The following is a 14,941-nucleotide window of genomic DNA, read 5'->3' as shown; positions in this document are numbered from 1 at the left end:
ACCGATTAGGTTCCTTTCAGATTACGCTGATACAGTAGCTCCCTACTTAGCACTCATATACAACCGCTCACTCACCGATAGATCTGTACCTACAGATTGGAAAATTGCACAGGTCGCACTAGTGTTTAAGAAGGGTAGTAGGAGTAATCCATCTAACTGCAGACCTATATCATTGATGTCGGTTTGCAGTAGGGTTTTGGAGCATATACTGTATTCAAACATTATGAACCACCTCGAAAGGAACGATCTATTGATACGTAATCAGCATGGTTTCAGAAAACATCGTTCTTGTGCAACGCAGCTAGCTCTTTATTCGCACGAAGTAATGGCCGCTATCGACAGGGGATCTCAAGTTGATTCCGTGTTTCTAGATTTCCGGAAAGCTTTTGACACCGTTCCTCACAAGCAACTTCTAATCAAGCTGCAGGCCTATGGGGTATCGTCTCAGTTGTGCGACTGGATTCGTGATTTCCTCTTCAGGAAGGTCGCAGTTCGTAGTAATAGACGGCAAATCATCGAGTAAAACTGAAGTGATATCAGGTGTTCCCCAGGGAAGTGTCCTGGGACCTCTGCTGTTCCTGATCTATATAAATGACCTGGGTGACAATCTGAGCAGTTCTCTTAGGTTGTTCGCAGATGATGCTGTAATTTACTGTCTAGTAAGGTCATCCGAAGACCAGTATCAGTTGCAAAGCGATTTAGAAAAGATTGCTGTATCGTGTGGCAGGTGGCAGTTGACGCTAAATAACGAAAAGTGTGAGGTGATCCACATGAGTTCCAGAAGAAATCCGTTGGAATTCGGTTACTCAATAAATAGTACAATTCTCAAGGCTGTCAATTCAACTAAGTACCTGGGTGTTAAAATTACGAACAACTTCAGTTGGAAAGACCACATAGATAATATTGTGGGGAAGGCGAGCCAAAGGTTGCGTTTCATTGGTAGGACACTTTGAAGATGCAACGAGTCCACTAAAGAGACGGCTTACACTACACTCGTTCGTCCTCTGTTAGAATATTGCTGCGCGGTGTGGGATCCTTACCAGGTGGGATTGACAGAGGACATCGAAAGGGTGCAAAAAAGGGCAGCTCGTTTTGTATTATCACGTAGTAGGGGAGACAGTGTGGCAGATATGATACGCGAATTGGGATGGAAGTCATTACAGCAAAGACGTTTTTCATCGCGGCGAGGTCTATTTACGAAATTTCAGTCACCAACTTTCTCTTCCGAATGCGAAAATATTTTGTTGAGCCCAACCTATATAGGTAGGAATGATCATCAAAATAAAATAAGAGAAATCAGAGCTCGAACAGAAAGGTTTAAGTGTTTGTTTTTCTCGCGCGCTGTTCGGGAGTGGAATGGTAGAGAGATAGTATGATTGTGGTTCGACGAACCCTCTGCCAAGCACTTAAATGTGAATTGCAGAGTAGTCATGTAGATGTAGAAAATAGACGTGAACTATCCTGAAAAAGTCTATTAAGAAAATTTCAAGAACCAGCTTTAAGTGATAGCTCTAGGAATATGCTACAGCCCCCTCCATATTGCTCACATAGTGATTGTGAGGATAAGATTAGAATAATTACTGCATGCACAGAGGCATTCAACAAATCATTCTTCCCATGCTCCATATGTAAATGGAACAGGGAGAGACCCTAATAACTGGTACAATGAGATCTACTGCCCCCCCCCACCCTTCCCCACGCCCCCGTGGGTCCTTGGGTTAGAATAGGCCCAAGGTATTCCTACCTGTTGTATGAGGTGACTAAAAGGTCACACGTTTCAGCCTTTATGTGATGGTCCCCTGTAGATTTTGACCTTCATTCTTCAAAATTTTTCCGAAGAGCGAGCCAATTGGGGAAGCGCACCTTACAAGGTACATCATGTCCATCGTGCATTGAGATCCTTAGCCCACTTTCTCATCGTCGCATTGCAGTCCTGCCCATTCTCCATCTCTTGGGCGAGGACACCTTCATGGGTGCACTTTCCACCATGCACTATGCAGTGTCAATTTCTGCGTCGACGATGACTGTGGACTTCTTTGCACCTTATATCCAGTCCGTTGTATGTACCCTGTTGCTTGTAGCCCCTTGACCATACAGGGATCGCTCTGCTGATGCCTGCGCTGTTAACTCTGCACTTGTGACAAGGGGTAGATGCCCATCCCCCTGGGACATTGGGATTCCCGGCAATGGCCATCCTGCCAGGTGGCCTTTGCTGCGGCTGGGTGGTGCCTCGGGGAGGGTCCCTGGTTGGAGGGGGTGGCATTAGGGTGGATGACATGCGATGAAGCGTAGTCCATCATCTCTTGCTGGTGGTGAAACACCAGCAGTCTCTAAGTGATCACGAGCTCAATTCAACGCATGGAAGTGTGACCCCAAATAGTTCACCTCCTTGGCCACACCATGGGAGGAATGTCAGGCTAAGGATGGCAGCAGATCTTATTCACCCCGGTACCTTGTATGTTTGAGAGCTGATGGGGAATCTTTAATGACGATAAAGCCTCAGTTTTTTGTTGAGCATTTAGAGGACAAGTTCCGGGAGGTGGAGGGCTTGTCCAAAATGAGATCTGGGTCAGTCTTGATCAAAACAGCATCCTCTGCCCAGTCACGGGAGTTACTTGCTTGTGACAAGCTGGGGGATGTTTCTGTAACCATCACGCCCCATAAGAACTTAAATATGGTCCAGGGTATCATTTTCACAGAGACCTTCTTTTGCAGTCCAATGATAAGCTGGGCACCAGTTTAGAGCGATGAGGTGTACTTTTCGTCTGGCGTGTCCACCGGGATCCGAAGGATAATCAGGTTGCCACTGGTGCCTTCATTTTGGCCTTTGAGGGTGATACATTGCCTGAGAAGGTCAAGGTGATGGTCTACCGGTGTGATGTAAAGACCTATATCCCTCCCCCATGAGATGCTTTAAGTGCTAGAAGTTTGGCCATATGTCTTCCTGCTGTACTTCCAGCATCACATGTCAAGATTATTGACGTCCATCACATCCCAGTAATCCATGTGCCCCACCACCCATCTGTGACAACTGCAGAGAGCACCATTCGCCTTGCTCACATGAGTGCAGGATTCTCCAGAAAGAAAGGAAAATCATGGAGTACAAGACCTTGGACCGACTGACCTACATTGGGGCTAAGAGAAAATTTGATCACCTGCATCCTGTGTGTATGACATCGTCTTACGCCACCACTACAACAGTTCTGGCACCATCAGCTCTTCCATCTCAGGTCACCTCTCAGAGCTGGAAGACTACACCTGCCCCCTTGACGGTGGGGGTACTTCCCTCCCTGATGCTCCTGCACCACCTACTGCAGGAGCAGCCCCCCCCCCCCCCCCCCCAACCATCGGGGACATCCGTCCCCACTTCTAAGCCGGAGAAGCGTAAGTCTTCTTTGGCTTCTCTCACTAGGAAGGGGTCCCTTGGGTCACTCCCTTCCCAGGTTTCTTCTAGTGGGAAAGACAACACCTGCCAGTGGCTGAAGAGCCCAAAAGCAGCTGGTCATATGGCTTCATGCTCATCCTCAGTCCTGGAGACTGAGCCAGTGAAGTCCTCCCAGCAAGGGAAACCCAAAGAACAGTGAGAGAAATCCAAAAAGAAAACCCCTAAGACCAAGGAAATTGCGGTGGCACCCACACCACCGCTACCTACAAGCTCTGCGGCTGAGGATGGAGTGGAGATTTTGGTGTCCGCTGGGGTCCTAGATCTTGCCAGACTCTCGGACACAATGGATATGGCCTGCTCAGGCAATAAATCGGTGGCAGCAGGTGACTCTGAGGCGTAAACTGCCTCATTAAATGTTCCACGCCTTCTCAATCTCATGATATCCTCCAGTGGAATTGTGGCGGTTTTTTCTACTGCCTGGCTGAGCTACGGCAACTGTTAAGCTTTACACTTGCTATCTGCATTGCCCTCCAGGGAACGTGGTTCCCAGCAATGCGGATCCCTACCCTCCGTGGCTATAAGGGTTATTACAGGATCCGTAGCGACTATAATCGAGTGTCAGGTGGAGTTTGCGTTTATGTCCTAAACTCGGTCTGTAGTGAACGTGTACCCCTTCAAAACCCTCTTGAAGCAGTGGCTGTCACAATAATGACGACACAGGAAATAGCTGTGTGCAATGTATATCTTCCTCCAGATGGTGCAGTACCCCTGAATGTATTAGCTGCACTGATTGATCAACTCCCTAAACCTTTCATACTTCTGGGGGATTTTAATGCCCATAACCCCTTGTGGGGTGGTACCATGCTTACTGGCTGAGGCAGAGATGTCGAAACTTTACTGTCTCAGTTCGACCTCTGCCTCTTAAATACTGGGGCCACCACACACTTCAGTGTGGCTCATGGTAGTTACTCGGCCATTGATTTATCAATTTGCAGCCCAGGACTTCTCTCATCTATCCACTGAAGAGCACATGACGACCTGTGTGGTAATGACCACTGCCCCAGCGTCAGACACATGGACGCATGCCCAGATGGGCTTCAAACAAGGCAGACTGGGGAATTTTCACCTCTGCTGTCACCGCTGAATCTCCCCCACATGGTAACATCAATGTGATGGTTGAGCAGGTGACTGGCACAATTGTTTCTGCGGCAGAAAACACAATCCCTCACTCTTTAGGGTGTCCGAGGCGTAAGGCAGTCCCTTGGTGGTTGCCGGAAGTCGCTGAAGCAATTAAGGACCATTGGCGAGCTCTACAGTGGCATAAGCGACACCCTTCCCTGGAGCACCTCATAGCCTTTAAACGGCTCCGTGCCCGTGTTTGCAACCTTATCAAACAATGGAAGAAGAAGTGCTGGGAGAGATATGTCTCCACCATTGGGTGCCACACGCCACCTTCCCAAGTCTGGGCAAAGTTCAAACGTCTTTTCGGGTACCAAGCTCGGTGTTACCATAAGTGGCGAGTTATGTACCAATGCAAATGCGATTTCCGAGCACTTTGCTCTAGCCTCTGTGTCGGAGAATTACCCCCCACCCTTTCGCACAAACAAACAGCGGCTGGAAGGAAACATCCTCTCATTCACTACACACTACAGTGAATCCTATAACGCCCCATTTATAGAGTGGGAGCTCCTCAGTGCCCTTGCAAATTTCCCTGACACAGCTCCTGGGCCTGATCGCATCCACACCCAGATGATTAAACCTCTCTCGTCTGACTACAAGCGACATCTTCTTGTCATCTTCAACTGACTGGTGCAATGGCATCTTTCCATTGCAGTGGCGGGTGCTCAAACCAGGCAAAAACCCGCTTGATGTGGATAACTATAGGCCCATCAGCCTCACCAACGTTCTTTGTAAGCTGCTGGAACGTATGGTATTTCAGCGGTTGGGTTGGGTCCTGGAGTCACGTGGCTTGCTGGCTCCATGTCAGGGCGGCTTCCGCCAGGGTCGCTCTACCACTGATAATCTTGTGTCCATCGAGTCTGCCATCCGAACAGCCTTTTCCAGATGGCAACACCTGATTGCGTTTTTTTTTTACTTATGTAAAGCATACGGCACGACTTAGCGACATCATACCCTTGCCACATTGTATGAGTGGGGTCTCCGGGGACCACGCCCGATTTTTAATCCAAAACTTCCTCTCGCTCCGTACTTTCCGTGTTCAAGTTGGTGACTCCCATAGTTCCATCCATATCCAGGAGAATGGAGTCCCGCAGGGCTCTGTAATGAGTGTCTCTCTATTTTTAGTGACCATTAACAGTCTAGCAGCAGCTTTCGGGCCCTCCGTCTCGCCTTCTCTGTATGCAGACGACTTCTGCATTTTGTACTACTGCTCCAGTACTGTTGTTGCTGAGCGGCGCCTCCAGGGAGCCATCCACAAGGCGCAGTCATGGGCTCTAGCCCACGGCTTCCAGTTTTCAGCCCCAAAGTCGTGTGTCATGCACTTCTGTCGGTGTCGTACCGTTCATCCAGAACCCGCACTCTACCTTAATGATGATCCACTCACTGTAGTGGAGACATATCATTTCCTAGGACTGGTTTTCAATGCTTGGCTGACTTGGCTCCCTCATCTTCGTCAGCTTAAGCAGAGGTGTTGGCAGCACCTCAATGCCCTCTATTGCCTGAGCAACACCAATTGGGGTGCAGATCGCTGTACGCTTCTGCAGCTCTACAGAACCCTTGTCCAATCCCGAATTGACTATGGGAGTGTGGTTTATGGTTTGGCAGCACCTTCAAGCATTGCATTTACTCGACCCTGTGCACCACTGTGGGGTTCGAGTAGCGACAGGAGCTTTTAGGATGAGTCCGGTGACCAGCGTACTGGTGGATGCTGTTGTCCTTCCACTGCAGATCAGACGAGTGCAACTGCTCGTCAGTTACGCAGCACACATTCATAGTTCCCCTGAGCATCCGAATTATCATATCCTTTACGTGCCTGCGGCAGTCCATCTCCCGCATCGGCGGCCCAGATCGGGGCTAACGATTGCGCTTCGCGTGCGGTCCCTTCTCTTCGACCTGGAGTCCTTCCCTTTACCACCTCTACTTCCGGACTGTTCACGTACGCCTCCATGGTGTATGCCTCGGCCACAGCTTTGTCTGGACCTTTTGCATGGCCCTAAGGACTCAGTTAACCCCGCCACTCTCCGCTGTCACTTCCTCTCGATTCTTGACATGTTCCTGGGCTCTGAAGCGGTTTAAACCGATAGCTCAATGGCTGATGGTTACGTAGGCTTCGCATATGTTCATGGAGGTCATATTGAGCAGTACTCCTCGCCAGTTGGCCGCAGTGTTTTCACTGCAGAGCTGGTGGCATATATCGTGCTCTTGAGTACATCTGCTCATGCCCTGGCGAGTCATTTCTCCTGTGTACTGACTCACTGAGCAGCCTACAAGCTATCGACCAGTGCTACCCTCACCACCCTCTGGTGGCGTCCATTCAGGAATCCATCTATGCCCTGGAACAGTCCCACCGTTCCGTGTTTTTTGTGCGGACCCCAGGACACGTCGGAATCCCCGGCAATGAACTTGCCGACAGGCTGGCCAAACAGGGGACACGGAAACTGCTTCTGGAGATAGGCATCTCCGAAGCTGACCTGCGTTCTGTATTACACCGCAGGGTTTTGACGGCTTTGGGAGACGGAATGGCATAACAGCAAGCACAACAACTGCGTGTCATTAAGGGGACTGAATGTGTGGAAGTATTCCGTGCAGGCCTCTCTCAGGGAATCTGTTGTCCTCTTCCGGCTCCACATTGGCCATACGTGCCTAATCCATGATTACCTATTCTGTCGCGAGGACCAACCTCAATGTTGCTGTGGCTCCCAAATGACAGTCATCCACCTCTTGCTGGGCTGCCCACTTTTAGCCACTCTGCGGCAGACTTTTAACTTCCCCAGCACCCTGCCTTTGGTGTTGGGTGACTATGCCTCCACAGCAGCTTTAGTTTTACGTTTTATCCATGAGAGTGGGTTTTGTACTTCTATGTAGGTTTTAGCGCATGTCCTTTGTCCCTCTGTGTCCTCCACCCTAGTGCTTTTAGGGTGGAGGTTTTAGTGTGTTGCAGAGTGGCTGGCTTTCCCTTTTTATTCTCGTGGTTTCCCTTTTTATTCTCGTGGTTGGCCAGTCACTGTAATCTGCTTTCGTGTTTTACTATCTTCTGTTTCTAGCATCTCTGTTTTCTTGTCCTCTTTCGTTCCTTTTAGTGTTTGTTGCCTTCCCTTCGTTCTTGTGGCTTTTCCTTTCTTTCCGTTTTGTGTTATATGTTTCGTCTGATTTATTCTCACACTTGTGGCATTGTTTTATTAGGAATAAGGGACCGATGACCTCGTAGTATGGTCCCTTCTGCCGCCTTTATACCAACCACCCAATCTACTGTTTGCCTTGCACCTCATGGTTGATTGAAGAATATGGATTTAGATGTAGATGTAAAATTAATAACAGTTACATGTATTTGGCAATGTTTGTAATAAAGACATCTTCAAGATGTTTGGTTATCTTATTCAAATAATATCTTATTGCTGTTTTTTGAAATTTATTGTAATTAGCTCATGGAAATTCTGTAGAACAATGTTCAGTGAAAATGTGCTTGGTAATCTAGCACTATCATCTGCAAATCAGCCCAGATTGTTGTGACTGTCAAATGTCTGTGAAAGATGGTTGTCCTTCAGTTTGCTGAATTTTAATTTTTAGTTAATCTGGAAGGCAAGTAATGTTACTCCAATATGTCAATTGTATGTGACAATTAATGTCTACTTCTTTGAACTATGCAACTTTTATTTATTTAAAATTGCATAATGAGAGTTCTTGTAAACTGGTTGCTGTAAAACTGTTAACTTCATCTTGGTTGTGTGTTGTGGATAAATCTTTGACTCTTGATAATACGCTTATATTGTCAGCAAACATTGTTTCTAAAAGATTTTGCCAGGTGATTTATGTAAATTAATAACTTGCACTGAACAGTATGGGACACCATTTGTTATGTTTCTGGATCCTTCTTCATCTACATTAATACTCTGCACGCCACCTGACAGTGAGAGCAAGCAGTATGTTGTCTGATTCTTCCCAGAAGAGAGAGAGCTTTGCAAGGCAAAAGCCCAGTTCCCAGAAGGAAGAGAACTTTGTGAGACAAAAGTCTAGAACGTTTTCTTTCAATGGCAGACTCCTCAAGAAATTACAGTACCTCTGTATTCATTACGGTGTTGCGAGGCAGCAGTAGTGAATGACTAACACCCCCTGATGATCTCAAAAGATGGTTTCTGTAACTTTCCCTGCAAAATATGTGACCTTTGCCTTTTTTTGGAGCACTTTTGTCAGGTTTCTTCCACACCGTGCTCTGGCATTTTGTGCCAAGGTTCGAGCAATGGACCCAGGTCTTATCCACATTTGAATGCTCGTACAGCATTCCGTGTAGACAGACGTTAACTTCCGTCAGATATTGACAGTGGATAGTCGTTTTGCTGCGATAAAAAACAAATGACAGAGGCAGCTCACAACCAGACACACTTTGTAGTGGTAACTCCGTGTTCACTGACGGCCTACTGGCAAGATACTGCAGTATGCACCACAGGCTGGTGAGAGCATTGTCAACACACACCAGTTGAACTCTCCAGCCCTCAGATGTCATGGCCTCAATTTATTTTGCAGAATAATAAAATGGGAAACTTACTTATTGGTTGATCCTCATATTAAGTGGCAAGTTGATACCACCTCTTACAACAACATTATCAGGGAACGTATTCAGGAAATTCTGCAAGTTCTGTGTAAAGCACTCTACCACTACAGCTCCTGATTCAGGTCTATAAATGAACCTGATTACCATAGTTGACCCACTTTTGCTGATTAAGTTCACCCAAATTAATTCAGTTTCTGAATCCGCAATAGCATCGCTAGACATTATTGACTGAATTCTTTCCTGCAATAAATATGCCAACTTGTTAATAATGCCACAATATTTTAATTTTTCCTGGGAACATTTTATGGTTTACATCATCGGCAGGATAAACGGTGTCATAGAAAATACAAATGCAGAATTTTTCTTATGAAATTTGGTAAGAAATTATTTATTCTGAGCTATATTTTGATATCTGTAAAGAGATTCCACCATGGAAGACAATATGAGGCAGTAAATAAGTACTGCACAGAAAAGTTGGCCAGGTTTCAATTATAGGCTATCTTTTCAAAAACACCCCTTTTATGCTAGTAAATTTCCTTTTACACTATGCTTCTCACATTGGTCTAATAATTTTTAAGTTTTGTTGCTTTTCTGACTGATCCTCATTCACAATTGTGTATGACTTTTCATTTTTTGTCTTGTGTTACATGCATCAGAATACAGCATTTGTTTTTGTAACTTTGTTATATTTATGGAAATCTTTGCTTTCAATCCCGCTTTGTCACCAGCTCCTCTAGTAACCACTCACCGTAATTTTAAGACTTTGAGGTAGTTATTGGAAGTATGATTGGTTGTCATCTTTTCTGTTTAGCCAAAGAATTCCCAGCATAGAGAAGAGCTACGAAAAGGAATTACGGAAGGTATAATGCTTCCAGGCATTGGCCATCAAACTCTGTCGAAGGAGATAGTGGATGAAGCAATAATAATTTCAGACATGTACGATCTTAACGAGTTCGTCGCCCTTGACTTACTGTGCACAGGTATGGTAACTTCAGTTTACTGGAACGTTATGTGACAATTGCTGGAAGTTTTGTAACGTTAATAAATTTATTTTTATGAAATTAAATATTTACTTATTCTGGGTCAGTCAGAACTACAACCATTCTAATTATTACTAAGCCTATTATATGTACTAGCAACAGCATAGAGGTCAGCTTCACTGCTGTTGCAGATATCTGTTCTGGAGACCTCCAAAGATTATCAAATAAATTTTATATTCCACTTTGATGTCAACTGAGGTGCAGATAGGCAGTTTTTTCAATGAAAACATTACACAGAGTATCATAGATGTTTTTGAAGCTGCAGAAGTAGCAGTGCTATTAGTTACCATTAGTTACAAACTTTTAACACTATATGTAAAATTATGATGCCTACACAGAATTTTCGAAAATAGTAACAAGACGCATCTGAACACTTGGAGGTGCACACACGCTCGCATGTGCTCACGCTCCCCTCCTACACACACACACACACACACACACACACACACACACACCCACCAGTTGGGTTAATAAGATGCTTGCCAAATATCAGGACCTGGTATATTTTGTGTGTTGGTGGTTTCTTTGTGTGCAGCATGGTGAATGTGCTCTATGATGACTGTGGAGCTCCTGATACAAAACCAGATCATATATAAAGGAAAATCCACAATGGAATAATGACAATATTACGAAAAGGGTAGTTGCTACTCACCATACAGCAGAGATACCGTGTTGCAGATAGGCACAACAGAAAGATTGTCAAACGAATCTTTCGGCCAAACAGGCATTCATCAGGAACACACGCACACACACACACACACACACACACACACACACACACACACACACACACACACTCTCTCTCTCTCTTTCAATCTGGCTGCCAAGGCCAGACTGTCTGGCTTTGGCAGCCAGAGACTGTGGTTACACATGTGAGTTGCATTTGCATGAATTTGTGTGTGGATGTTGTCTGATTCTGATGAAGGCCTGTTTTGCTGAAAGCTTTGTTTTACAGCCTTTCTCTTGTTCCTATCTGTGTCTCAGTGTCTCCAATATATGGCGAGCAGCAAGCATATAAACAGAAGTTTTAACAGCAGTCCTCCTTGATTGGTGTATGACTGTGTGCTTTATACACAGAATATCAAAACTTTTTGATTGATCCTTGTGTCTACATGAAAGTTTGACTGATGTTCCAAATAGTCTTTTGTTTTTAAAGCGTAGAGAGCTTCCTTATAAAGGAATGTGTGTGAAAGAAAATAAGAGAGAACATAGACAGCAAAATTGTTTTGCAGAAATAAGAAGTTAAGGCTGTAGTATAGAGCCATTGTTAGGATTTTAAAGAAGTGGAAAAGCAATAATAATTGTTCCATTGTTTGATAATCCTCTCTTCTTGTGCTTTCTTGTCATTTTATTATCAGTCAGAAAAAAAACATAATATGCAGTATGGTTTTCAGTATTTTTGCATCAGAATGTTAAGGATATTTTCGAGACTCAGTGAAAGATTGGAGAAGAAGAGAGAACAGTTATGTGCATATTATCTATCTATCTATTACAGTATGAAAGTGGAGCCAGTGTTAGCATAAAAAAAAAAAAAATAAAATAAAAAAAAAAAATTAATAATAATAATGCTGCATTGACCTTTTTCTTTAAAAACCTGGTTGAAATATTTCTAAATTTCATAATGCATTAATAATATTGATTAGTCTTATTTTAAAATTTGATTTTACTAGCAGATGCAGATATATGTGTTTAATGGTATATTTACAGTCAAATCTAATTTTTTCCAACCAGAACATTGTAAGTGCTATTTGTAAGAGAAATCCTGCTAACGAATTCCTTTTCTTGTAGCTCAGCAGCGCATGCCTCATCACCCAGGTCTGCCTCGAGGACTGGTTGCTGTCTTGCTGTACTATGATGGCAGGCGTGCCTTAGTCTATGCTTTGCGTGCATTAGTGCAGGCTCGAAATGGAATTTCGTGGACTGTGAGTTCAACTGAGGAGGTCACTAGATATATCACGCGTTATACCCAGGAGCTGATGGATCATGGTGTAATAAATCGGATACTGGGTGAGCTGTACACTTTTATATTGCTTGTGATGCTTCTTACGCAGAAGATGTGATTGCAATCGGATGTAATAACGTGAACTATTTAATACACCATGCTGTAATTGAAAACAGAGGTAATATTTTGGAGGGACTGCAGGTTTATATGTCTACAATATCAGTTCATTGGCAGTGAAACTCAAATATTGAGTATATAGCTAGATCATCATATATTTGTACATTCTTCACTTATCTTTGCCTTTGTCTTTACCTGTGTGTCACATTTCTCACACCAGAACAAACTATTTGTTACACCTATTTAAAATGTAGCTAAAAATCTTTCAGTTACATTCAATAAAATGCACCTAAAGGATGATGAATGTTATGAATATCAAAAGTTCAAATGAATTCCTTGCATTAATTATTATTGTGTTCATGGTGTTAATAAAGTGCTGAATTGTCAATATTAAAAAAGGTTTTTGTCTTTGAGAAAAGCAAGTTGTATTTAGCGGGACAGAAAACTGGCACTTTTAAAAAATCTGTAACAATTAGCTGTTGTTTCATATTGTAGGTATTTGCAAGAATGAATCAATATAAGAGTAAGTGCAAGTGATAATGCTCTGACATTTAGTTAGCTGAATGTATTGTAACTTGTACAGAAGTTCCTCAGTAATTTGTGATTCACTGGTGTGAAAGTCATTCTCCTCTCTTAAACTTCTGTACACTTATACCTTAAGGGAAGAGATCTGAAAAGTATGTTAAAATGACAGTGTAACTGTTCACTCATTACTACCTCTTTTCATCATAGTTTGATGACTGTGGCTGTGCGGCAACCCCAGTTTGTTTGTAACTGTGTTGGAAAACTACTTTGATATTTCTTATAATGATAGTCTTATGGGAATGTTCAAAGCCCTTATTATGTCACAAATTTATCAATGCACGAACAATTAAAAATACAAAGGAACGTAACTGTACCTATTATGACCGGCCGATATAAAGGTAATCACTTCTCATCTATCCCTAAGAGGCTCATGAGTTAGCAGGCCGTAGAAAAAGAACATGGAGTGTATGTGTTTCCTGCTAGGAAAGAAAGGGTGATGGTTGTCTGGGTCGAAGTGGAAGGTTGCTGGTGAATCTTCCTGATGTGCAGTCGTGGTCCATTAAACTATTTGTTTCTAACATTTCGTCTAAGTCAGTGTTGGAAATCTTCAGAGGTGCTCCTCGTTGCATTGAGTCTTGTTGATAGCAGCACTGCAGATGTCCAACAAAGCTCTGGATGAAACGTAAGGGATGCAAAATTTCATGGTCGACAGCCACACAGCTCGAAAGGGTCACCAGCAAACAATACAATTGTTCACGTAAGCGACCAATATGAAGTGGAAGGTGTTACCATCTCGGTTGATGCAGTGGTGGTGGGCGTGATGATGATGGCACTGGGATGTCAAATCATCTGAGGCTGGGGAGACCCAGAAAATCTGCTGGCGTCCAGAGGTGTGGGCCAGACGATGAGAATATTTGTTGATGACTATGTCAAGATGGCAGCTGTGGGTCGGTGAACTACTGAGGAAGTAGTAACGGATGTCAGCAGAGAAGTTGTGACCTCTGCAGTGATTCAGTACCTGTCTCCTGAAGCATAGCAATGCCGTTGAGCTCTGCAGTGGATGGGGGATGCAGGTGTCCACAGTTTTGTATGATTTGAAATGTAGGCCCTGCTGATTCAGCAGGTGGAGCTTGAATTTGCACAAGTGCCCACGAGTTACGCATTTTGCCGGCCTAAAAGTAGCTTTGTAGATCTGAGTGATGGCTACTATTTCATCCAATGATGGATTTGGCAGCATCAGTACCTCCATCAGGAACGTATGGAATGTTGATATATCTGATCATTGAATCAGAGTGTGATCAGCCATATCTTGTATTCAAATCTGTCATGGTGCCTTGTAAAACAGGCACCTGCTAAGAATAAGACTGACTGCCTTCCCTATTCTGCTGGAAAGTAAGCCGTACACTTGCTATGTAGATTCATTGCTCAGAGCACTGAGAAAGTTACACCTTCACTTATTGTAGCTCCGTAACATAATGTTGTCAAGGGGAAATATTTTTTGGAATAATTGGCACCCTTCTAATTGCTACTAGCTTTCTGTTATATCATATGCATGAAAATTTAGGCAGAGCCACGTGATATATGTATCCTAATTTATGCTGCTAACTTGAATTCTGAAGAGAAAAAAAGATTATGCTGACGTATTGTTCATGTGGCTGGATCGTAGGTTGGAGCCTGATAATCTGTCGGGGCAGCAGTTGCAGTGATTTTTCCATATGCTCCCAGTGCAGTTAATCCTGTTGCCGCCTCTGCTGTATGAACAGGGAACAGGGCAATGGCATTGCTAAATAGCTGTTCTGTTTTCGTGAGACGCAGAATAGCCTTACTTTTTATGTTATGATGAGAGGTTATGTGCAACTGCTGAACCTGCAGTTTAGTCGTGGGGAATAATCTGAGTTCTCTAGTTTGGTCCACTGTCTATTGGTTGTGGGATTCTTGCTCTGACATAACACATTAAGTATGTGCAGACACTATGTATAATTAAAGACAGCATGTAGCTTGAGGAATTCTCGGATGTCAATCCGTATCATTGCAAGTTCTCCTCAATATTTTGGCAGAGTTGTTGCCATCTCCAGGCGGTCCTTCTTGACTCGTGCTCCACACTTTTCAGAATTGTATATACTATTGTGTGTAAATTGAAGGTAGAGGGGAGAATGGGAAGGAAAGGGAAGGGACTTTTGATGTCTGTGATAACGAGTGAAAAC

General features: G+C 44.0%; 1 protein-coding gene across 1 annotated transcript in view; it reads left to right on the top strand.

The window, feature by feature from the left end:
* The window catches only part of LOC124612680 (nuclear pore complex protein Nup205), a 314,008-nt gene that overhangs the window by 31,302 nt on the left and 267,765 nt on the right, over window positions 1-14,941 (top strand). Inside the window, exons 3-4 of the mRNA XM_047141009.1 lie at window positions 9,925-10,093; window positions 11,942-12,160. Coding sequence (XP_046996965.1) covers window positions 9,925-10,093; window positions 11,942-12,160 — 388 coding nt within the window. The remainder of the gene's footprint in view (window positions 1-9,924; window positions 10,094-11,941; window positions 12,161-14,941) is intronic.

Source organism: Schistocerca americana, chromosome 4, assembly GCF_021461395.2.
Source record: "Schistocerca americana isolate TAMUIC-IGC-003095 chromosome 4, iqSchAmer2.1, whole genome shotgun sequence".
NCBI lineage: Eukaryota > Metazoa > Arthropoda > Insecta > Orthoptera > Acrididae > Schistocerca > Schistocerca americana.
The sequence above is the reverse complement of the archived record's forward strand: the minus strand, read 5'-3'. Positions and strand labels throughout refer to the sequence as shown.